Source organism: Eubalaena glacialis, chromosome 14 (genome assembly GCF_028564815.1).
Source record: "Eubalaena glacialis isolate mEubGla1 chromosome 14, mEubGla1.1.hap2.+ XY, whole genome shotgun sequence".
In the NCBI taxonomy this organism is placed as follows: Eukaryota; Metazoa; Chordata; class Mammalia; order Artiodactyla; family Balaenidae; genus Eubalaena; species Eubalaena glacialis.
In genome coordinates, this window is record NC_083729.1 from 46,951,206 (window position 1) to 46,977,112 (window position 25,907).

The window sequence follows — 25,907 nt, forward strand, 5'->3', positions numbered from 1 at the left end:
TTCGTTTTCCTTCCAAGCTAATTTCTTTTTCTTTCTGACCATGACTTTGTATTTAATTTTATTGAAAGTTCAGTGTTTCTTTCTTTTTAATCCTCAAATTTTTGAGACTTTAAACTGTTTGCCACATGCTATATTGCTAAGTATGTTGTAAGATTTATACTACAATATGATTTAAATAGCACCGTAAGATTTAAACTCTACATTTTCAAATTTTAAAAAGTAAATAATAGCTGAGCTAATTTTGTTTAAATATGTTTTAAACTTGACAATAAAGGCTTTTCACTTTTTCATTCTCTACAACCCTATTCTTTACTATATTTGTTTCTGTTGTTCTAATAATGCAAATAACCACAGGTGCCATTTATTGAGCACCTACTATGTGTCAGGCAATACTGTTGTACAAAATTCCTCTCTCATCTCCATGACAGCTTTGCCTAGTTGTAATTGTTTTATAGATGAGGGGCTCAAAACCCAGTAAACTGCCCACAGCCACATGCTAAGAACTGCAGGGCTGGGATTCACACCAAGCTTTGTCGGGTACCCGAGCCTTTTCTTTGTCACTCCACCAGACTGTTCTCCACACGCCTCAGCATGGAGACTGCATGAAAACAGTGCAGAAGGTATGGTCCCCTAAGCACTGGGCAGGCAGGCGGTGGAGCTGGGAGGACCATCTTCTCTCCTTACACGTGTGCCATTCTTTTCCTTTATCTCAGCATCTCTCTTTCCTCTTCCAGTCTATCAATCATTTGCCCTCTCCTCCTAGGTAGACCTCAGTAGTTCAGTTCAATCAATGTTTGTTGGGCTCCTGCCAAGACCAGCCCTGTGCTCTGTGCGGTGGAATAGGGCTTACTCTAGGGGCTGACAGTCCTGTCCTGAGAGGTGGACGCCGAGGGAAAGTTAAGGAATAGTAGAGGCAGCGTGGTTAAGACCATCAACTATCCTGCTGTGGGGAGATTTCAGAACCATTTTTCCAGTTTCTGTAGCACGGCAATTCAACATTACTTGGAATAGATTGCTTTTTTTTTTTTTTTTTTTTTTAAGAGAATAGGTTGGGGGGAGGAGAGAAGAGACAGGAGGTGAGTTCTGAAAATCCCCATTGTATACACTTTGAATATAATCAACTGTCAATTATGCAGCTGGTTATTATTAGCTTTAGGGTGGTCAGGAGGAAAGTAAGGTCCCAAGCTCATTTCCTTGTGCCACTCGAGACTTCCAGCCTGCCTCACTCACTGTCCGTTGCTATAGGATCCAGGAATTAAAGTACATAATCATATTAGATTAAAGAAATACCTTTTTTTTTTTTTTACTGTTACTGTTATCCTTTTTTTTTTTTTTTTTCTTTTTGGGGGGGATACATTTTAATCCACAGCACACTCTCACACAGGTAGAACTTATAGCTTCAATTCCAAAATTTCAGCCATGGGTAAAAAGTAAACAAACACATATAACTCTCTGATCCATATCAAAGAGCTAAGGAAATACCATTTTAAATCAATATATGATGCAGTGGTTTGAAAGGGTCTCAGAGCCCCACAACCCTGTCCTTTGTGTGCAAAAGGACTCAGTCTGTAAAAGAGCCCCAAGCAGATCCAGTCTGGTGGAGAACAAGGGAGGGCTCACACCTGACCCATCCTCTGACCGTGGCCTTGGGGGTGGGAGGCTTCTAAAGGGAACGAAACTAGAAAACTGGGGATGTTGGGTGCTCCAAATCTAATAAATTCAAAACCAATATCTATGCCCTTCTCAGATATTTGAATGTCAGCTGTATTGGGAACTTTGTATCTTCTGCCAAATTACTGTTTTGCTCAAACAGCTTCCCAGTTAAACCGGAATCTTCCAGTTTCTCTTTGGAGAGCCACCTGTTCCCCAAAGCGTTCCAACTACAAACACCTTTCAGATGCCTGTGTATGGTCTTCCTTCTTGCTTTACTAAGCAAAGTCTTTTTATAATTAGCCACTAAAAGCAGAAATTCAGTAAACAATCTGGTCTGTTTTATTGTTCTGTATCTAATCTGTTCTTTACACTGCTTTACTGAGCGATGAGTTAGAAAAATCAGATTCATTTTCTCCCTAATTGTTCATTCGTTAAATACTGTTTCATCTCAGTTATTATTCTAAGCCAGTTAAGTGTGTTTTTGGTAAGATGTCGGCATGTGGAATTGGTCCAATGCCTATCAAGCCCCTTTCGGTTTTCTGTGCTCTCTGGATAGAACAATTTGTGAATAAATGCGAACCCTGAGCTATACCCAGGACACTTGAAATGAAAATTTAGCTCTCTCTAATCTGCTCTGCCAAATCTGTGCATTCAAAGAACTGAAATAGAATTAATTAACAAGAATATTGCTGTCCAATTCCTCTGACAGAGATAAGTGGTACCTCCATTTTTTAGAATATGGTTTTATGGAAGAAAGTGGTTTGTGTCATTGTGACCAAGCTGTTTTATGAAAAGATGCATATATACTGTGTTTATTCAATGTCAAACAACAGGATAAAATGAAAGCAGTTCCTTATTTACTCGGATGTTTCTAAATGGAAAGATGTTCGGCATCATATTAACAAAACTTAGGAACAATGTGAGTCCCTACTTTGCTTTCCAAATGAATGCTTTAGCATCACGCAGGCCCAGCTCTAGATTCAAGTTCAAGCAAACTTTATCCAGTACAATCATTTTGGCTCCAGGAAACTCAAACTGTGTTTGTTCATATTTGAACCTGTTTGGGATACTTGCGGGAAGGGCTAGCCGAGAAGCATGAACTGGTTTTTGTTGCCCCATTTCCTCCCCTACAGGGGCACATGGAAGGAGAAGTATGGGGGCTGGCGGCTCACCCTCGCCTGCCTGTCTGCGCAACAGTGAGCGACGATAAAACACTGCGGATCTGGGAACTATCCTCCCAGCACCGTATGCTGGCAGTACGGAAACTCAAAAAAGGTATGTGACGTCCCTGTACACATCTGTAAAAGTATTTACACCCGAAAGTATTGGATTCATTCATCTATTCATCCAGCTAATATTTACCGAGCGCACCTATTACGTGCCCCCAGATATGCTGGGTGATGGGGATTTAGTGTTTGTTGCTACACATATAGCTAATCACCTGGAGAATCATTCCAGAAGGCTGGCCTGATCTACCAGTGCCCAGCTCTATTCTTTATTTCCTTGCACTGCACAGACATTTGCCACCTGGGGGCAATATGTCCTTCCTCTTCTCATCTAGAACTGTGGGAGTCAGTTGAAACTCATCAGCTTGTAAAGAATGCTGCTTATTTTTATACCTAACAGTCTCCAGAACTGATTTTATTACTGAAAAATGAAAGTCAGTTTTAAAATAATAGTTAATATCAAGAAACAAATAAATATGTATTGAACACCCGTATGCACTAGAACTAAGAGGTATATCAAGAAGTGCAAATTCAGCAAACATTTATTGAGCAGCTTCTGTATATCAGGCGCTGGGGATCCCAGGATGAACAGTCACGTCTCTAGTGTCAGAGACGGACAAGATTTGAACAGATTCCCAGCAACGGCTGGTCCATTCAAATTGGGTAACTTGAGGAGCGTCTCAGAACGGGACTATTTATAAAGGGGTGGGCAGGGTATAGGAAATGACCAGGGCTGGTGCAGCACGATGCAGCTAGTAACAGCCGGGTACCATTGCCAGCCCTGGGCCTGAAGGGACAAGAGGAGAGGCAGTTGCTGGAACCTTGACAGTGAGAGCTGTGTGAGATGACAGCCTGGCAGGAGCTGTGATCGTCAGCCCGGAGATTCAGCCGGCATGCAGTGACCCCACAGGGAGGCAGCCAAGGGAGCGCATGCCCCAGCCTCCCAGTGCTTTATCCTTCCTTCCCTGTTACCCTCCCTCCAGTCTCCTGCTCCTGCTGCCCCTTGACCAAATGAATCAGAAGCCAGGGGGTGCGGGGCCCACTGATCGAGTCCAGGCAGGCTAATTCCCAGCACAGAGCAGGGTGGAGAGTGGGTGAGGACAGACAAACAAAAGATCTCTGGCACAAACAAGGTATCATGGAGGCTCAGGGTAAGGCCCACTGCCAGAGACAACTCCATCAGGGAGGAAACCTAAGAGCCGAGGCTCAAAGGATTTGTGAAAGTTAAGACAGGAAAGGGTGAGATTGGGGCCTGGCCCTAGAGTATTTGTGCTAGGTACTTTTATAAATAGACATGGGGAGACTATTCTAGGGGGATAAAATGAAAAAAGGTGTCAAGACAGTAGTGACAATAATGACAGTGGCTAATATTCCTGAGCCAGTAACCATGCTAGCACTTTGCCTTTGGTCTTCATGGGAACCCAATGAGTAAGGCCTTTATTATTTCCACTTACAAATGAGGAAGCTGAGGCACAGAGAACTTAAGTCATTTGCCCAAAGTTGCACAGCTAGTAACTGATGGAACTGAATTCATACTCAGGCAGCGTGGCTTCAGAGAGCACACCTGTGGCCACTGCATGATGGTGCCTCCCTCCACCATATTGCCTCTCTTCACACTGGACTTCTGGGTCTTAGTAAGTAGTGGAGCCAGGATTCAAACCCAAGTCTGACTCCAAAGCCCATGCTCTTACCCACTACAGGACTGAATAATTTGGCCACTAATTTGTACTGGGGAAATAACAGACCAAGTCCTCGCTGTGAGTGACTTGAATATCAGCCAATGGACTTTATTCACTAGGTTAAAAATTAGTCCAAAAGAACAACTAACACATCTGAGTTAGGATGGCCATTCAACCCAGTTTACAGCTGGTGTCCTGGTGTAATTATTAATAGCTTTCCCTTTTACTGTCAAGTGTCATCATTCGTACAATAAATATTTATGCTTAACCTAATCTTGCTGTCCCTCCTCAAGGGCTGGTCTTTCTGTTCTTTCAGCACTAGCACCGTGCCTGATTCGTAGTAGGTAAATAACTGCAAAGTGAATGGATGAAGAAAGGAAGGAAGGTATATTATACTTCAGATGAGCCAATTTAAAGTTATTGGTGTGAACGTGGCTTTTCAGCCTGCTCTGAACAGTGGCTGAGGGGTGGGTGTGAAAGCTCAGTTTGGAATGCCTTAGCACAAGGCTGCATGACTGTCCCATCCTAGGGCTGTGCTCACCAAAGTCTTGACAATAAGAAGAACAGGGCCAGGGAGGGGCATATCCTTAAATAGGATTCTTATTAAATATACCCCCCACCGAGTCCATACTCTTAGTTCGGAAGTGTCTCCCTGTGACCCTACAAAGCAGTAGAAAGCATTGATCATGTAGCCCCTTCAGCCCAGTTTTGCAGACACCCTTGGAGAGAATGTCCATATTCCGTTCTTCTCATGACAGAAGAGACAGGAACAAAATCTTCCACCTCTAGAATTATGGATTATAATCCACGGATCAGAGAATTAGAGTGACTAAAAGTAGAACAACAAGGTGCTCTAAAGTAAGTTCTGTGTGTAAAGCATGATATGAAAAAAATTAGTTTCCAGAAATTTTATTACAGAACTCCCATTCTTAAGTATCACATCTTGGGAGCAGAAATACTGGTTATATTAATCCTTTATTCCTTTTCCCCCTTCACTCTACTTGTCTTTTGAAAACTCCAGGTATTCAGGTATGAAGAAATGAATGGATAAACCTCAAAGAAATTGAAAACTTATTTTTAATATTATGATCATTGTCCTTGGGTTTGGAGGGAAGAGATGTTTTAAATTATGAAGTTTTAGTTCTTCTCACCAGGAGTGTTAATTTAAAGACACAGTCACATGTCCATGAACATATGCACATTTCCCCATCTCTTCATTTGCTTTGTTTGGTAGCAAAGTCGCGAATCATAACAGTGCTCTTTGTGGATTCTTTTGTAGGTGGAAGGTGCTGTGCCTTCTCCCCTGATGGGAAAGCCTTAGCAGTTGGCTTGAATGATGGGAGTTTCCTGGTTGTAAATGCCGACACTGTTGAAGACATGGTCTCCTTCCATCACAGAAAAGAAATGATCTCTGACATTAAATTTTCGAAAGGTGAAGATGACAGCAAAAACTTTTTAAAACGTGTTGGGACAAAAATTTACAAGAGTGGACCCTTTTAAAATATTTCCTTGACCTTTAACCCATTTAAAAATGCTAAGTTCCTGGAAGTAAATTCCCACATAAAATGTTTTGGTGTTAACCACTCATTTTTTCTTTATAGATACAGGAAAATACCTTGCTGTGGCGTCCCATGATAACTTTGTGGATATTTACAACGTCCTTACAAGCAAAAGGGTTGGCATCTGTAAAGGTGCTTCTAGTTACATTACACACATTGACTGGGACTCTAGAGGTAAAGTATGTTGTGGCTTTTAAAATATAATTTCAGTTTTTAAAAATCATGTCCATTCATATACTGTTTCCAGAGCAAATGGCAGTTGAGTTTTAAAGAAAAACAGAGGGGGAAACTCACAACAGAACTGGTTGTAATTTTAGAACCGAGAGGCAGCTGCTGTTAACATTTTGAGTATTTTTCCATATTATTATTATTATTTTTTTATTATTATTACTACCACTACTATAATTATTATTATTTTAATTATTTTATTTATTTTTGGCTGCGTTGGATCTTCGTTGCTGCGCGTGGGCTTTCTCTAGTTGCGGCGAGCGGGAGCTACTCTTCATTGCGGTGCATGGACTTCTCATTGTGGTGGCTTCTCTTTGTTGCAGAGCACGGGCTCTAGGTGCACAGGCTTCCGTAGTTGTAGCACATGGGCTCAGTAGTTGTGGCATGTGGGCTCTAGAGCACAGGCTCAGTAGTTGTGGCACATGGGCTTAGTTGCTCCGCGGCACGTGGGATCCTCCCAGACTGGGGCTCAAACCCGTGTCTCCTGCATTGGCAGGCAGATTCTTAACCACTGCGCCACCAGGGAAGTCTCTATAATTCTTATTAACTCAAGCCATTGAGTTTTAAGACTGCTGAAGATATATGCTGCCTTCTATTACCATAGCAAGCCACCACTTCACCTCTGAGTATGACATGCTGTGTCCTTGCCTTGTATCTCCTCTTTACTGCATTCCCTTTTCCTACCAATTCTCCATCTCCCAGAGAACTGCCCAAGAGGTTTCAAGTAATTTTCATCCTCCATTGGAGGTAGGAAGCTACATTCAGCTCACCTAGAGTTTCTCTGGTTTCTCTCAAAACTCCCAATCTACCCCCTACCTCCTCCAAGTCATGCCCACAGATGCCATGGGGATTTGTCTGTTTATTTATGTAACAAATCTAGCTCTTGCCATGTGCAGTCTTAAGCCAGAAAATGTGGAGGATCCAGAAGGGAGTGAGACGTGGTTCCTACTCTCTGCAAAGTTTATAACTTAGTGCGGGAGACATGCTTGTACCTAAACAGTATAAGAGCACATACTGGGTAAAGCAAGGGAGTAAGAAATGGTGGGTCACAGGGGAAGTGGTGAGCAGGGGCTCAGAGTGGGCCAAGCCAGCATTAAGTACCCAGGGTGCAGCATCCGTGCTCTAGGGTGGGTCACTTTTAAAACCCATCCCGGGGACTTGGCTGATGTTGGAGTCCGGGGCAGATTTGCTTTGGAACAGGCAGGGTCCCAGCTTTCAGAGAAGTTTTAGTCTATTGTGGTAGTAAGTGGTGTCTCTGAGGAAAGAGCTCCCAGGGCAATCCATGGAGCCTTCATAGAAGGAGTGACCTTTGAGATGGATCTTGAAAGCTGAGTAGAAGTTCACCAGATGGTGACATCTGAGACGAGCATTCCAGGCTCTGAAGGATCAGGGTGTGCCACTATGTGGAGGTGGGAAGAAGAACGGGGGATTAAGAAACAGTAATGCTGAGTGGCTGAGGGCGGGAAGGGCAGGGAATGCGGAGAGGCCAAGACCGCAAATAAAGGAACTGTTACCTCACGCTAGGAAGTTTAACCCCGCAATTTATCCTGTAGGCATTAGGTAACTCTGAGGGATTAGAGTGAGGCATTCCCTGCCATCCTGGGGAGGGTGAGTGAGGCTGGAGTTGGAAAGTAACTAAAATAAACCAGGAGAAAGAGATGATGAGGGCCTTGGCCAAAAAGGGGTTATTTCAGAGATGCCAGAATATTTTATTTCACGTGTTTCTTGAAGTAGTGGCCGTAGACTGATCCTTCTGCCAGGCAGGGATTTACTTGTAGCTGTACTTGCTGCACCAGAATTTGAACTTAAACGTTACAACCCGCAGGCGTTTTACACAATGCAATAGATGGGAAGAAGGCATGTATGTCATTTATTGTGAGAGGTGCAAGTCCCAAGAAGGGCAAAGGGAGATCAGATAAGTTCCTCTCACTTTCACGTCAGGACCATCCGGATACAGTGCCGAGGGCTTAGGCTGGCATGTATGATCAAGCAGGACACTGGCCTGGGAGACATCTAGGAACCAGTGAGGTCCAGGGGGTGAATGGAAGCAGCTGCTTCTCACCCACCTTCTTTGATATTCTATGCTTTATCGTTTTTTTAAAAAGCAAGGATTTCACCCTATTTGTTCACTGGCTAACATCCCTAGATATGCCCCTTTGTGAGAAAGCTTTAGAACAGTGAGGGTCATCTTTATGCATATGTAGAATAGAGTGTGGTGAGTTTTATTTAGAACCCAACACGCACACACACACACACAACACACAACACCTGACACAATATGTGAATCCCACCACTACAATGACCATTAGGGGTTTAAAACCAATTATTATTTACGTTTTATGGAGTGAAAGACCAAGAGAAATTGGGGCATAGGAAGAATATGTTTTGATTGGGAAGATTTCTTTAAAATTATTTTTAATTGTGGTAAAATACACCTAGCATAAAATTTACTATCTTAACCATTTTGAGTATAGAGTTCAGTGGCGTTAAATACATCCACATTATTGTGCAACCACCATCCCCATCCATCTCTAGAACTCTTCATCTTATAAAATTGAAACCCTATACCCATTAGATAGTAATCCCCCCTTCTCCATCCCCCAGTCCCTGACAAGCACCATTCCACTTCATGTCTCTATGAATTTGACTATTCTAGGTACTTTATATAAGTGGAATCATACAGTATCTGTCTTTTTGTAACTGGCTTATTTCATTTCGCATAATGTCCTGAAGGTTCATCCATGTTGTAACATGTGTCAGAATTACTTTCCTTTTTAAGGCTGAATAAGATTCCATTGTGTGTATATACCACATTTTGTTTATCCATTCATCCATCAGTGGTTACATGGGTTGCCTACAACTTTTGGCTATTGTGAATAATGCTGCTATGAACAGGGTGTACAGTTCTTTTGAGTATATGCCCAGAAGTGAAATTTCTGGAAAAAATGATAATTCCACTTTTAATATTTTGAGGAACCACCATACTGTCTTCCACAGCAGCTGCACCATTTTACATTCCCACCAACAGTGCACAAGGGTTTCAACTTCTCTGCATCCTCACCAACACTTGTTATTTTCTGTTTTGTTTTGTTTTTGATAGTAGCTATCCTAAATGGCGATGAGATGGGACATTGCAGTTGCACTTACATTTGGGGAAGGTTATTTTTTTTCATTCTTCAAACGTGTTGTAGGCCCTGTGTCAGATGTAGGGATATAAAGAGGAATAAACCCCGGATGGGAGGAATAAGCCCTTGGCGGGATCAGTGGGCTGCCACCATAGAGGGGCCTGGGCGGAGGTCGGTATTAAGGTCCTCAATGTGGAGCCATCAGTTTGCAGGGAGAGAGGCAAACCTCACTATTTCCATAATTCTGCCCAAAGCCAGAGTCTGTGGTCCAATTAGCACGTAGGGTGATGGGAAAGACAGTGAGAGTAAGGAGGCCAAGGTCTTTAAAAAGCCACTTTGCCTCTCATCCTAAGTGGCCCCTTCAGTCAGTTAAGAGGATCAGACCAAATGGTTTCTGTGGCCTGAGAAGAGAACAGAATATTTTTGATTTTTAGGGAGGAGTTACGCCATCTGGAGAATAAGAGCAAGTGTACCCGTGAATCTTCCCTGGTTTAACTCCAATTTTGTTGCCATGAGACATGCGTCATATTGATATTCTTCTGCTCCTGATATCCCAGTTCCTAAAATGCCTACCCTCCAGCATGTGCCAGGCTGCCTCAAGATCAGCCTAGCTTCTCACAGCAGGACCTCGAGGGCCTACAGAGGGTAGAGAGCAGATCTTAGGAGCAGGGATCTGTTTCATTCCTTTGATCTTGTCAAAAATAGTGAACACACTTGCCGGAGCCAGCTGGCTCATCAGGGGTGGGGAATGGCACAGCCGCCAGCCTCCGCAGCCTTCCGTGTCCATGGCAACCTAAGGTCCCAGGAAAACTGAGAAGCTCATTGGGCTTTTGCAGGAACAGCAGCTACCCCTGAATAAAAGCTCCTGCACAGAATGCCTGAGAAAGAAAAAATATATATGGAAAGAGAGAAAACATGGAAGGGTATTTTCTAGCTGCTGTTAGTTCATTTCCAGAAATATCAGGACTGTAAGATCTTTTACCAACTAACAGTTTGAGCCATGATAGGACATCTCATTCCCATTTTCATTGCAAATGGCCTGATGTGTTTGGTGTATTTAGTACCAATTTTGGAATTGTTCTAACTTGTAAATTATATAGCAACTGGGGTGACATGTATGAATCGCTCTGGATTATAAAGCTCTAGGCACCTGCAGTATGTGTGATTTACTGTACTTGCTTAGTGATGGGGACAGCTATCTCTTTCAATTCTCTTATTCTGTGTGAATAGGCATTTCTAGTTAATAAAAATGTGAGGATTCTAAAAGAATAGGGTTACTGTTATTCAGGGGCAAATTATACTTTTTGCTCTTTGCTTCTGCTTCTGTCCTCACAATATTTCCGTGGTTATATATTACAGAGCAGCAGGCAGTGGAAAAAAAAGGAGTGGTGACCTAAATAGTTCCTCTGTGCTTCAAAAAAAAAAAAAAAAATACAGTTTAATAACAGTAGTAAAGAAAATTTGGGGGAAAAACACACCCATAATTCTACCTTCCTAACACAAGAATAATTGATTTTTTAAAAATTTCTTCATATCCTTGATTTCAGAAACCCACTCAAGCCAGCTTAAATTTAAAAGTAAGAATAAAGAATGACTTTATTGGAAAGATAGGGATATTTCATAGAATCCAAGAGCAGGAAGCAACATCTCCCAAGAAACTGGCTTTAGGAATGAATCAGAAAACGCCTAGAACCCAGCCGGGGAGCTCCCCTCCCCTCCTCTCCTGCCCTGAGGCAGCCCGTCTCAGTGCCCACTGCTCTCCTGGGTCTGGTGCCTGCTTGTGGCCCCTCTCTCTGCACAGGCCGGCTTTCCCTAATTCATTTGCACAAGGCCCACTTTCTGTTGACCCCAAATGCCACCCCCAGTCCCAAAGGCTACATCTCCTCCCAGCAAGGCATCCACTGATTCAGCCTAAGATTCCAATTTCCCAGGAGAGAGGATTTGACTGCCTAGCCCAGTCTCCAGCCTGGTTGCTCCTGGGTCAACCTCCACCTCCAGAGTGCAGACAAGACCGCAGGGGCCCAGCCCATGGTGGAGGGCAGTTCTCAGAGAAGGGCGTGGGCTTGGTAGGTACCCACAGGTGTCTGTGGAGCTGCACAGCATTTCTGGTGCTTGCAGAAGTGGTTTTGTAAACATTCCTGCAGTCAGAAAATACTTCACTGAACTATTTTTATAGTTTTTGGTTTGTTTTTAAAGTAAAGTATGATCTTTGAAACTGTGGTGTAAAGTGAGTTGTTAGGATTATCCGAGAGCTACAATCCTTTGAGTTCTCTTAGTATCAATCTCATGGCCAAAAATATCTCAAATTGTCTATATTCAAAGAATGTTTTCATTGAATCTTTTAATCCTTTTCCCACATCCTTTGTTATTTGCAGTCACTCTTGAGAATTCTAAAAGTATACTTTGCAGTTGTATCTAGTTCATTGGGAAAATATTGATTACTCATTTTCATATAATGCTGACTAGCCAAAGCTGATTTAACTCCCTTTTTTCTTTTCTGATTTGTGTATGTTGAGCCATAAAGTCAGGAAGATGGGCCCATTTCAGAGAAAACGTTTTCAAATTTACTTGCTCCTCACAGCCAAGGCAAACCCCCTAATCACTATTTTATAACTCAGCAAACTGGAAATGATTCAGGTTTCATTTAGGAAATGAGAGAACCTTGTTTTTAATTAGTCACTTAGAAACAGGCCTGCAACTCCTGAAGTTTAGCCAAGCTAGATTTCAGACCTAGGTGGTACCCACTTAAACTTTAAAGAACGTGATGTAACACGGAGTTCTTATTTTGCTATTATTTTTTCCATGAAGGACATTTCAAGGCAACTAGATATAAATAGTTATGGAAGAAAGAGAGAGAGTAGGAAATGTTAGTGTTCATATGTACACTGAATTATTTGCAGGTGAAATGTTACTGCAACAGGGCCAGCCATGTGCTAATAACCATTGAGGCTGGACATTGGCCCCATAGGGCTTCTTTATACTATTACTTCCATATATGTTTGAGATTTTCCATCGTTTAAAACACGCTGACAAAATACTAGAAAGTAGATCTTTTGAGTCATTTAAATTTTCAAGCCATAAAGGATCATTGATATGATAGGAGGAGAATTAAGAAATCTAATCTTTTTCAACATTAATCAAAATGAATCCAAGATTAAAAATTTACATCAGGCCGAAAGACTATTTTTGCTGAACATTTTGTTTTGGGAAAAGTCTTGGATTTCTTTATAAATTTTCAAGTAAAAAAGGAAGGGGGGAATGGAATGAGCATTTACAGTTTGTTTTATGTGTCCTTGTCTTCCTGTTTCTAAATGTTAAAGGGCAAATTTAGAATTTATATCCTAGTAGGCACAAATGCTTACGAGGTTCTTGCTTCCAGTGCCATAATTCTTGCCAAAGCAGTTTGCTTTTACTACATTTCTGTGCTAGGAGGCCACAGGGGAAAAGAGCAAAAAAAAAATTTTTGTCAGGCTTTGGAAAAATAGCTACTTTCAATGCAACAGAGTAAAACACAGCAAGCTTGATTCTTCTAGTTTTGAAGGATGTTCAAGGTCAGATTTTATGAGGTTCGTATTTTTAAAAATCATAGCTTTGGAGTTTGTACCCTGCCATGTAATTGTCTTTACATGCACTTCTGGATCATTCAACATATATTTACTCACTTTATGAGACTTTGATTAAAATGAATCAAAATAGTTGCAATCATGCTCATCACTTTATAACAAAAAGATAAATGCAGAGTTTAATTGTCTTCCTACTTTATTCTATCATAACAGGGAAATTACTGCAAGTTAATTCAGGTGCCAAAGAACAACTCTTTTTTGAAGCTCCAAGAGGCAAACGGCATATAATAAGACCTTCAGAGGTAACAGTCAGACACAAAGCTTTTTTAAAAGTATTTCATGAAAATTTAGTATGTGTATTTTAACAAAACCTATCAATTATTATTCACTAATATGAGTTATAGTTTGTGTATCTTTAAGCTTGACCATTTCTTAAATCTGACTGCTTAGCCTGGTTTCCTACTTTCTGAGGACATGGATTTACTATACCACAAACGTAGCAATGCAGAGTTGGCATTCTGCTTAATTTTCCTCTGCCAGAAGACAATGACTGAGCTAACAATTTGGATGCTACATATTACTTTTCCCATTCTACATGTCCTGTCATTTTATGCAAAGCTTTTTATGAACATAAAGTTTTGAAACGTGCTTTCTCAATGGTTACTGTTTGTAATAGTAAAAATACCTTCTACAACAAGAGAAATTATTTTTCAAAACAAAACGTTCCACAACCTGACCATCCTAATGTAGCAAACTGTTTCCTTTTTCCATATTTTCCTCGTGCTCTTAGCCACATACACCATTTTTTAATTGCTGAAGTCAAAGCCTAGATAAAATTTTTGAATCCATGAACTAAGGCCTTCCTAAAAGCTCTTCCTAAAGGCTCGCTGCTTTTGTCTTTCAGTCTGCACAGTGCTTCCATGTAGTGAACCCTGATGGCCAAAAAGTCATTGCCTGATTAGCACTAAGGACATCCTTTTAGTCCCAGGAGACAATCTGACTCATTTTTTCGCTATGTAACCTTCGATGAAAGAAAAGGAAATATTGCTTCCTTAGAGGAAAAAGGGTCAAGGGTACGCCACTGAGGGACAGGCGTCTTCCTCTCTCTAGCTTCAGTTAGCCAGTAATATAAACAATCCCGGTATTCTAATGTACTCCCAGAGACATCTGGACTCTTGTCCATTCATAATATTTTCATTGTTTCTAAAGGAAATATATGTGCAGTACATAAGAAACCCAGGTTGTTATGGATGATGGCATTGTATTAGTGGAAACTGTTAATGGATCGATTGATCTCACTCTCCAACTCCAGTTTATTTATCTTTGATCAGTCTTCATTTTAACTTATTTATATATGGAAACTTTAATAGCCTTGAGTAAGGGATATTTTAAATTATGTCATTCCTTCACTGAACATCTGTGGAATGTGCCGGGCACTTCGTATACCTATAATCCAATCCTCACAACAGCCTCGCCTGATAGTTATCAGTCTCATTTTACAGACAGGGAAATTAAGGCTCCAAGAAAGTAAAAGGACCTTGGAGCTGTGATCCTAGCCTAGAGGGGTCTGTGTGTGACTCCACAGCCTAGACAATGCAGCATCATTTTCCATCACTTCACCTGTTCTAGTGCCCCAAATAAGTATACTACTGATAAAATAAGATGCAATCGGACCAAATGGTGAAGAGAGGATGAGGCCAACTTGGGACAGATGAGCAATTATTATGTTTAAAAAAAACCTACCAAAGGGGAATTTATGTTAAGTCTTCCTGAAGTGCCAGGCTCTGGCTCTGAAGAGTTAATTTGTCCCTCTGCAGTGTACAGTTATTGTTCCAGAGGCTGATCTCTGGTGCTGTTGGTTGGGGAGTCCCTCCAGCTAACGTCTCCTCAGCCTGGCCACCCTGGTATTGGCACAGTACTAAGAGCTCCAAAGAGGTAGTTCATCATTTTACTTACCAATATTGTCAGGTTCTTCAATTAAGTATGAAGGATTTTGAAAATCTCCTTTTCAAAAAAGATTTTTTTTTTTTTTAAGAAACAGTCATGGTGAAACTAACACAGAGCTTACCCAGCAAATTGTTAACTATGACAAATATTAAAATGTCCATTTATATTCATCTGATGCAGCATGGTGCAGATAAGCCGGCTCTATACTAGCAGCCCAAGTCTCTGGAGCTCGGCTTTCCCTCTGCTTGCCAAGCAGGCTGGGATTTAAGTGACTAACCTCTCTGTAGGCTCCAGTCACCTCCTCTGCAAAATGATGATGATAGTGACATACCTGCCTGGGGCAAGGTGCTGTGGAAGACACCCCTGGAGGACTCTTCTGCCATCTAAAGTCCAGGGATTTTAACAAGTTTATTTACCCCTTTAGGGTTTTGTCAGTTACAGGGGTCATTCTTTTTTTTTTTTTAATTTATTTTATTGAAGTATAATTGATTCCCAATGTTGTGTTCATTTCTGCTGTACAGCAAAGTGACTCAGTTATACATATATATACGTTTTTTTCATATTCTTTTCCATTATGGTTTATCACAGGATGTTGAGTATAGTTACGGGGATCACTTCTAATGCTCCATTTTAAATGCGATTTCTATAGCTTCCCACAAGTTAGACATGCTTCCCCTGGAGAGCACAGTGTCCAGATCTGGCCAAGGGTATTCTGTTGGGGTGACTGTAGGGTGAGCAATACCAGCTCACCGCCCATTCCTCCCTATATGAGGCCAGGAAAGGTGCCCCCCAGAGAGGTGGCATTGGGGATGGACAAGGAAGGTGTCAGAAATGGAATCTCGTATCTGTAAGGGAGTCAGTGGCCAGAAAGCCCGTTTCTAGAACTAGAGGGGAGGTTCCCTGCTTCTTTTCCTGTGACGGTCAGTTGAAGATGTCATAAGGAGTTGGGGAGACTCCACTTGCATCTCAGAAAAACTGAGGTAATTGTTGGGGAACCACTTCACGTCACCTAAGTCTGTGGCCCTGCCTCAGGCACCCCAAGTCACTGGGTGAACCGCAGCTTTTTGGTTCCAATTCTGCATGTGTCCAGAAGAAACACAGAATATTAAATGAGGAGAAATTTGAGTGGCCAAAATATGTATAGCACCTCCCCACATTGTGACTAAAATCCTGGCTGCATCTTTATCTTGTCATTTCCCTTCTGCTTTCTGTATACTTAAAATAAAGTAACTTTATGCATTAAAAAAAAAAAAAAAAAAGCAGAAAACAACAGAAATGGAGGCGAGGTGCGTTAACAACGTGCACCAGAAAGCAGTTTCCAGGTCCAAAGAGAGCAATCTGGCCTTTAATTTTAGCTACAATTCTCTAATGATTTTTTTATACCCTTTTAAACAGTGCTTTAAAGTGCTTATGTAAAGAAACTGTAACGTTAAGGTATACTAGCAGATCTTGAATGAAAGTAAATGAGATCAAATCCCCCAGGAAAGTCTAATAACAAAAGTGTTATTGTTACTGTTTTCTTTTTTTTAAAAAGGAAAGAAAATCCTCAATTTTATCAGAATTTAACCTACATGAATTGCAAATCTTCTGTTCGGGAATTTCAGACAAAACAGTGTTAAAGGATAAAATGTATATTCGTGGCAATACAATATGAACACCCCTTCCAGTTTTTAAGATGGTCTCTCTAGAGCATAAAGTATATTAAGAATCTTATTACTGCAGAATCTTATTACTCTTTCCTCCAAGGAAGCAGTCCTTTAAAAAATTATGTCCTGTGACTTTTTAAAATAATTTGCTAAATGATCAGCCCCATCGATCAGTCTAGCTCAGTGGTTCTCAATTGGGATCAATTTGCCCCCTCTCCCAGGGATATTTGACAATGTCTGGGGACAACCTGGGGAGGTGGTGCTACTGGCATCCAGTAGGTAGAGGACAGGGATGGTGCTAAAAAGGACGGCCCCTGACAATAAAGAATTATCCCTCCTAAGATGTCAATAGGGCTGATGCTGAGAAACCCTGATCTAGCTTATGGCATATACAGTGATAAATGTCTAGGTAAGAACTAAAAACCTTTGGTATTGTCAGGTGTCCATAATTCCAACGTGTTCACTTTATCTAGGGGAACATATATGGAGGTTTGACTACAGTGTTATTGAGACAATGCATATACCACTTTAAAAATGCAGCTGAGAACTTAGGCACCGCAGCATACAACAAATGCCTGGTGTTGGCAAAGTCATAATTTAGAACTGTTCAGCCTCCATTTGTTTCTTTTAAATAAAACAAAAAGATCTCTAGGTTTTACGAAAATATATTAATTTTCCTTCCTTCTTTTCAAGATTGAGAAGATAGAGTGGGACGCTTGGACCTGTGTGCTGGGGCCCACCTGTGAGGGCATCTGGCCAGTGCACAGTGATGTGACTGATGTGAATGCTGCCAGTCTCACCAAAGACCATTCCCTCTTAGCCACAGGAGATGATTTTGGTTTTGTTAAGCTTTTTTCGTATCCTGTCAAGGTAATATTGCATGTTTATTATATATACTTGCTCATTCTCATTAATAACCCCACATCTATCTATTGTATCTAAGTGGATTTTTAACTATTGAAGGAATAAGCAATCAGTAGTGTAATCTACAGTATCATGGTTATTTGCACTGTATAGAAAACTTCGTGACATTATGTTTACTAGTTTGAGTCAGAGTCTCGTGGAGTAGAATTCCTCCTTGAAAGGCCGTCAGTGGACATAAAATCCAGCATCTCACAAACTGCAAAGTAAGAATTTTCTGTACATCTTGGACTGGTGTCTTTACTAGCATACTTCTAGAGATGAAGAACTTACTACCACACAAAGCAGCCCAATTCATTTGTAAATTGCTCCACTGTTAAAATGCTTTGCTGTATATTGAGCTGAATTTTTTCCTTTAGCCGAAGTTCTGCCTTCTGAATCATTGTTGAATGAGTCCAGTCTTCTGACAGCCTTTTCTCCAGCCTAAACATCTCCAATTCCTTCAGCCACTTCCCGAGTGACATGGTGTCTAGCTCCCTCCTCCCTCTAAGCATAATCCATTTTATCAAGTCCATTAACAAATTTTTTTTGTTTCTTCTTCTTTCAGTTTTATTGAGATATAACTGATGTATAACACTGTGTAAGTTTAAGGTGTACATCATAATGATTTGTCGTATACACCTCATGAAATGATTATCACGATAAGTTTAGTGAACATCTATCATCTAATACAGATACAAAACAACAGAAAAAGAAAAAAAAATTTTTTTCCTTGTGATGAGAACTCTTAGGATTTACTTTCTTAACAACTTTCATTATATCATACAGCAGAGTTAGCTATAGTCATCATGTTGTAACATTATATCCCTAGTACTTATTTATCTTATAACTGGAAGTTTGTACCTATTGACTGCCTTCATCCAATCCCCACACACACACCCCTCACCTCTGGTAACTACAAATGTGATCTCTTTTTCCATGAGTTTGTTTATTTGTTTGTTTGTTTTGAAGTATAATTGACCTAAAACACTGTGTTTGTTCAGATATTACATTATTATTGACTATATTCCCCACTCTGTACGTTTCATCCCTCTGACTCATTTATTTTGTAACTGGAAGTTTGTGACTCTTAATCTCCCTTACCCATTTCAATTCCATTTTAAACTGTCTCATCTAAAACCAGATTCAGGTCCATCCAGGTTGCTGCAAATGGCATTATTTCATTCTTCTTAATGGCTGAATAATATTCCATTGTATACATGTACCACATCTTCTTTACCCATTCATCTGTCAGTGGACATTTAGGTTGCTTCCATGTCCTGGCTATTGTAAATAGCACTGCAATGAACATTGGGGTGGGTGTATCCTTTCAAACCATGTTTTTCTCTGGATATATGCCCAGGGAACCTCCATACTATTCTCCATAGTAGCTGTACACCTGAAAGTAGCACAACATTGTTAATCAACTATACTCCAATATAAAATAAAAATTTTAAAAAGTGAAACCAAATTCGGTGATTCAGATGCAATCTGACCAGCTCAGGGTACAGTAGGACTCACCTTCTTGTTTTGATTTTATTTTTGTATTAAAACAAACTTAAGATGGCATCAACTCTTTTGGCTGCCACACCACACAACTGAATCATAGACGTTATTCCCCCAAATGTTAAGGTTATCCCCTATCTTGGACTTATACAATTGATTTTCTAAAATCTGAGTACAGAACTTTGTATTTGTACCAAATAAGATGTATCTTATTTATTTTCCCTCGTTCCAACCTGTCAACATCTTTGAAATACCTTTTCAAAGTATTTACTTTCCCTTCCAGCATCCTCTGATTTCACAAGTGTGAGTTCCAAATCATGGAGAGAAAAAAGACAGAACAACTAAACACCACCACCACCAAGAGCCCCCTTTCATTTTGGCATTCTATTCGTTAATGCACACGTATCAGTAACAGACATTTAAATCTGTCTGACCATGCCCTCATGGAGATCACACTTCTGTCTCTAATCCAACAAGACATCATTAAAGCTTAGCAGATGTCTTGCTGAAAGCCAAATTGTGTCGCTGGTATCCCTAATCTCTCCTAATAAACCAACCAATAAAAGATAAGCAGTTAGTTCACAGTGAACCCCTGTTGCTGCCTAGTCATCATTACTTCCTTTTCCAAATGCTTATCAACCTTGTGTGTAATAATTCACCCTAGAATTTTCCAGGGATTGCATCAACTCATGAATCAGTATTTGCCAGAGTCTACTTGTTTTCCCTTTTGGATACAGGAACCTTTTTTTTTGGATGCCACCTCTCCTGGTTTCTAAACTCTCAGCTATTACTGACCTTACTTCTATGGTCACATTTAAACGTGTCTGTACTCAAGGGCAGGAGCTCTCTTTGGCCCTTTCTGGTTTGAAGAGCTTTCCCTTTAATAGAGGAGATCATTAAATCTGCTTTCTGTTCATATTAAACCATCTGATGTAAGAAGTGTTCCTAAATTTTCTCTCTTTTTCTTCTAGCCCTAAATACATCCTTTTATTTTTTTGTATTTCCAATAGTTCACTTTATATTTAAAAAATTTTTTTTTCACATCTTTATTGGAGTATAATTGCTTTACAATGTTGTGTTAGTTTCTGCTGTATAACAAAGTGAATCAGCTATACGTATACATGTATCCCCATATCCCCTCCCTCTTGCATCTCCCCGCCACCCTCCCTATCCCACCCCTCTAGGTGGTCACAAAGCACCGAGCTGATCTCCCTGTGCTATGCAGCTGCTTCCCACTAGCTAGATATTTTACATTTGGTAGTGTATATATGTCAGTGCTACTCTCTTACTTTGTCCCAGCTTACCTTTCCCGCTCCCCGTATCCTCAAGTCCATTCTCTACGTCTGCGTCTTTATTCCTGTCCTGTCCCTAAATTCATCAGAACCATTTTTTTTCTTTTTTTTTTAGATTCCATATATATGTGTTAGCGTACGGTATTTGTTTTTCTCTTTCTGGCCTACTTCACTCTGTATGATAGACTCTAGGACCATCCACCTCACTACAAATAACTCAATTTTGTTTCTTTTTATGGCTGAGTAATATTTCATTGTATATATGGGCCACATCTTCTTTATCCATTCATCTGTCGATGGACACTTAGGTTGCTTCCATGTCCTGGCTATTGTAAATAGTGCTGCAATGAACATTGTGATACATGTCTCTTTTTGAATTATGGTTTTCTCAGGATATATGCCCAGCAGTGGGATTGCTGGATCATATGGTAGTTCTATTTTTAGTTTTTTAAGGAACCTCCATACTGTTCTCCATAGTGGCTGTATCAGTTTACACTCCCACCAGCAGTGCAAGAGGGTTCCCTTTCTTCACACCCTCTCCAGCATGTATTGTTCATAGATTTTTTGATGATGGCCATTCTGACCCGTGTGAAGTGATACCTCATTGTAGTTTTGATTTGCATTTCTCTAATGATTAGTGATGTTGAGCATCCTTTCATGTGTTTGTTGGCAGTCTGTATATCTTCTTTGGAGAAATGTCTATTTAGATCTTCTGCCCATTTTTGGATTGGGTTGATTGTTTTTTTGATATTGAGCTGCATGAGCTGCTTATATATTTTGGAGATTAAACCTTTGTTAGTTGTTTCATTTGCAAATATTTTCTCCCATTCTGAGGGTTGTCTTTTCATTTTGTTTATGGTCTCCTCTGCTGTGCAAAAGCTTTTAAGTTTCATTAGGTCCCATTTGTTTATTTTTGTTTTTATTTCCATTTCTCTAGGAGCTGGGTCAAAAAGGATCTTGCTGTGATTTATGTCATAGAATGTTCTGCCTATGTTTTCCTCTAAGAGTTGTATAGTATCTGGCCTTACATTTAGGTCTTTAATCCATTTTGAGTTTATTTTTGTGTATGGTGTTAGGAAGTGTTCTAATTTCATTCTTTTGCGTGTAGCTGTCCAGTTTTCCCAGCACCACTTATTGAAGAGGCTGTCTTTTCTCCACTGTATATTCTTGCCTCCTTTATCAAAAATAAGGTGACCATGTGTGCGTGGGTTTACATCTTTAAAATCCTTTTCAGTTGTCTTAGTTTTTGACTTTTGCTTTCTTGAAATGGTACTAAAGTTGTCTGTAGAAGACTTTTGTGTTCATCCCTGGTTATTTGCTCCAACTACCTCTTCAGCCACTTTGGTTTCTTTAGACGCCTTCCTCTTTCCTTCTTCATTTGTTAGAATCTCATCAGATTATCATTTTGGGTAGCCTTTTCTAATATACACTTCTGATTATGTCCAGTGTTCCCTTCATTGTCCATCCCTAATCCCAAAGCCATCTGGTAGCCTTCTCCCAATGACTCATCACTTTACTGTCACCTGTCAGCCCTTCCTATTTGATAAGAACTCAGTTCTGTGTAGCAATTTTCCTCACTACTTCTACATTTTTTGAATTGAGACTGCTAGCAGGACAAGTCAAGAAGTTAATGATACCCTGGTTTTAGTGGACTAAGGTTTGGGCAGGTGTTTAGATACCTGAAATCCCCATGGTACTATTGCATCTTGCTCCTGAGCTAGATTTAGTGTTGGTCTTGGGAGTTCATCATCCACATCCCCAGCCTGAGCAGGAGGGCTGTCTATCTATCGCAGTAATTTCAAGCTGTGTTCTTCCACCTCCCAGAGTTCCAGGAAGGCTCCTCAGGGACAACCCCAGAAAACAAGGTAGGGGCTCTGGGGCCCCACTCATGCTCCAACCAGAGTCACTCTGTGTTTTTGTATTTTATACATTGAGCTTCTGTGTAAGATTTTTTCCAAGATTTTGTTATGAAAATTTTCAAGCATACAGGTAAGATGAAAGAATGATACAGTGAACTCCCAGAAACCCACCACTTAGATTCTGTGATTCATAGTAAATTGTTAACATCAGGATACTTACCCCTAATTGTTTCAACTTGCATGTCATTACCTAGGGTTCAATATTTTTTTTAGTATTTTTTAAGTAAAATTTATGTATAGTTGAGATGCACCAATATTAAGGTTCCTTTTGATGAGCCTTGACAAACACATACACCTATATAATCCAAACACCTCTCAAGATATAGAATATTATCATCACCCCAGGAAGTTTCCTCATGCTAACTTCTGGGTCAATCCCCACCCCCACTCCACCCTCAGATGAAAAAAACTATTCCAAGGTTTTTTTTTACCATAGATTAGTTTTCCCTGTTTCAGAACTTCATATAAATGGAATGATCAATTAGGAACCATTGTTTCTGGCTTCTTTCACTCAGATAATGTTTCTGAGATTTCTTCATGTTGTGTGTAACAATAATCCTTTCCTTTTTTAGCTGAGTGGAATTCCATTGTGTGGATATAGCAAAGTTTGTTTATCCACACAGCTGTTGGTAGATACAGGCTTTCCCCATGTTTGGTTATAATGAAGCTGCTATGAACATTTTTGGACAAATCTCTGTGGACATATATTTTCTTTCTTTTAAATAAATATATAGGAGTGGAGTTTCTGGGTTATTGGGGAAAATGTGTGTTTAACTATTTAAGAAACTGCCAGATCTTTTTCCAAAATGATTGTATCATTTTACATTTTCACCAAAAATGCAAGAGATTTCCAGTTGATAATTCAGTGTTGTCAGACTTGTAAAATTTAGCTGTCCTGAGGAGTAGATAGTGTGATCTTGTTGTGTTTGTAACTTAAGTTTCCCTGATGACTAATCATGCTAAGCACTTTTTCGTTTGCTTATTGGTCATTTGTGAAGTGTTTGTACAAATCTTTTGTCCACTATTTTACATTGGGTTGTTTCTCTTTTTATTCTTGAGTTCTACTGTGTAAGATTTGATTGAAGAAAAAGTTTCATAATTTAAAAGCATTTGAAAATCACTAAACCATATAAACCACTTTGATAGTATCACTTCTCTCCTTCTTTTTTTCCATCTGATTTTCCTGGCACTCTTTCCCTCCCAAATTCATGGACCCAGGCCAATGAACATTTCTAGCTGTATAGTCACTCCTCCAGTGCTCTGTGTGTGTTGGCCACACTTCACCCTCTGTTTTGGACTGAATGTTTGCGTCCCTGCCAAAGTTCATATGTTGAAGCCCTAACATCCAATGTGACTGGATATGTAGAGAGGGCATTTACAGAAATAATTAAGGTAAAATGAGGTCGTAAGTGTGGGGCCCTGATCCAATAGGATTAGTGTCCTTATAAGAAGAGACACCAATGAGCTCACTCCCTCTCCCCATGCACACTCACACTGAGGAAAAGCTAGATAGGAACTTTCTATGTGCTCAATATAAGGGGTCCACAAGCCAGCGGGAGAGCCCACACCAGAAGCCAAATTGGCTGGCACCTTGATCTTAAACTTCCCAGCCTGCAGAACCATGAGAAATAAATATCTGTTGTTTAAGCCACCCAACATGTGGATTTTTTTATGGCAGCCCTACCAGACTAAGACAGCATCCCATTGCAGTGTTCTAGCACTGAATACCATGTCTTCAAGTCTTGGTGTTGCCTATGAGACTGTATTATCATCACGTAGCTCTTTGTCCAAAATTCAAGTTCCATTTGTTAGAGTCTAATGTCATGTCTTCTTCTTAACCCTTTTCCTTGTTCTCCTTTCCTATGAGTTACTAGATCTCTCTTCTAGGCATTTTTCAATCCATGACAAACATAAGTCCTTATATATGCAGTTTTACAGTTTAAAATCTCTATGTGGTTATTAGTCCCCTGATAATCACATTGTTTCCAGCCTCCATAAGATAGACTCTCCTTTGTCAGAGCCCACCCATTTGTCCAGTGCCTTAAACCACATCCCAGAAAACCTGATGCTGTCCTTTAACTCCATGCATATAGCTAGCCGATTGCTTTCCATAGCCTCCCTTCCTTTCCAATGCTGTTCCCCTTCACTCTATCAGAGAGGTTAAGATACCACCATGTCGTTTACATTTTTTATTTTATTTATTTTTTTAAACATCTTTATTGGAGTATAATTACTTTACAGTGGTGTGTTAATCTCTGCTTTATAACAAAGTGAATCAGCTATACATATACATATATCCCCATATCTCCTCCCTCGTGCATCTCCCACCCTCCCTATCCCACCCCTCTAGGTGGTCACCAAGCACCGAGCTGATCTCCCTGTGCTATGCGGCTGCTTCCCACCAGCTATTTATTTTACATTTGGTAGTGTATATATGTCCATGCCACTCTCTCACTTCGGCCCAGCCCACCCTTCCCACTCCCCATGTCCTCAAGTCCGTTCTCTACATCTGTGTCTTTATTCCTATCCTGCCCCTAGGTTCTTCAGAACCATTTTTTCTTTTTTTTTTAGATTCCATATATATGTGTTAGTATACGGTATTTGTTTCTCTCTTCCTGACTTACTTCACTCTGTATGACAGACTCTAGGTCCATCCACCTCACTACATATAACTCAGTTTCGTTTCTTTTTATGGCTGAGTAATATTCCATTCTATATATGTGCCATATCTTCTTTATCCATTCATCTGTTGATGGACACTTAGGTTGCTTCCAGGTCCTGGCTATTGTAAATAGAGATGCAATGAACATTGTGGTACATGACTCTTTTTGAATTATGGTTTTCTCAGGGTATATGCCCAGTAGTGGGATTGCTGGGTCGTATGGTAGTTCTATTTTTAGTTTTTTCAGGAACCTCCATACTGTTCTCCATAGTGGCAGTATCAATTTACATTCCCATACATTTTTAAAATCCACCCTCAAGTTGTTAAGTTTCCTTCTCAGAATGTCAAAGGCTCTAGAGAATGGTTCTTCAAAGAAGAACCTTGTACGTAAAATTTTACAGAGAAACTATATGTAAAATGTTGTGAATGTGGGAAAAGGGTACATAGCTTTCATCAGATTCTCAGGAATTTCTCACCTAAAAGCAGTTAACAACCAGCACTCTGGAGACATATTCTAGATTCTCTATTCTTTCATGACCCAATGGAAGAGGAAGGTTGTGGTAGTGAGTCCTGATGGGTGTTACAAAAATGCATAGTTTGGCATGATGACCCAGAAAGACAGTTCATCTGACCTGCTGTGCCAGGTCTCCAGGAGACTCCATCCATAGGCCCTCAGGGAACCACCAAACACCCTGCTCCTGGGGGAGCAGCTAGCTTCCTGGAACCTTCTAGTAACTGTGAATTCCCATTATTGTGCTGTGGAGCAGTGATCTTGTTTCCTATTCTGAGAATCTTGAATCATCTCTGCTAAAAGAATCTCAGCTTTGTTAAACAGCTTCAGTGACTTAGAACTTTTTCCTCTTTCTCTTTCTCCTGTTTGGCACTTTCTTTTGCCCTGCTACCTAATTCTGATCACTTTAGAATATGTTTTCCTTCGTATCTTTCTTTTTGGTTTCTTCTATCCTATCTAGATGTAGGAGTATAGAGAGGCATTTCTCAAGC

At 40.3% G+C, this 25,907-nt stretch overlaps 1 protein-coding gene across 1 annotated transcript in view; it reads left to right on the forward strand.

Annotated features, from left to right (window-relative positions):
- Positions 1-25,907, forward strand: part of EML6 (EMAP like 6) — a 318,760-nt gene that overhangs the window by 243,876 nt on the left and 48,977 nt on the right. Inside the window, exons 21-25 of the mRNA XM_061210885.1 lie at positions 2,787-2,928; positions 5,838-5,990; positions 6,160-6,291; positions 13,247-13,335; positions 17,320-17,496. Coding sequence (XP_061066868.1) covers positions 2,787-2,928; positions 5,838-5,990; positions 6,160-6,291; positions 13,247-13,335; positions 17,320-17,496 — 693 coding nt within the window. The remainder of the gene's footprint in view (positions 1-2,786; positions 2,929-5,837; positions 5,991-6,159; positions 6,292-13,246; positions 13,336-17,319; positions 17,497-25,907) is intronic.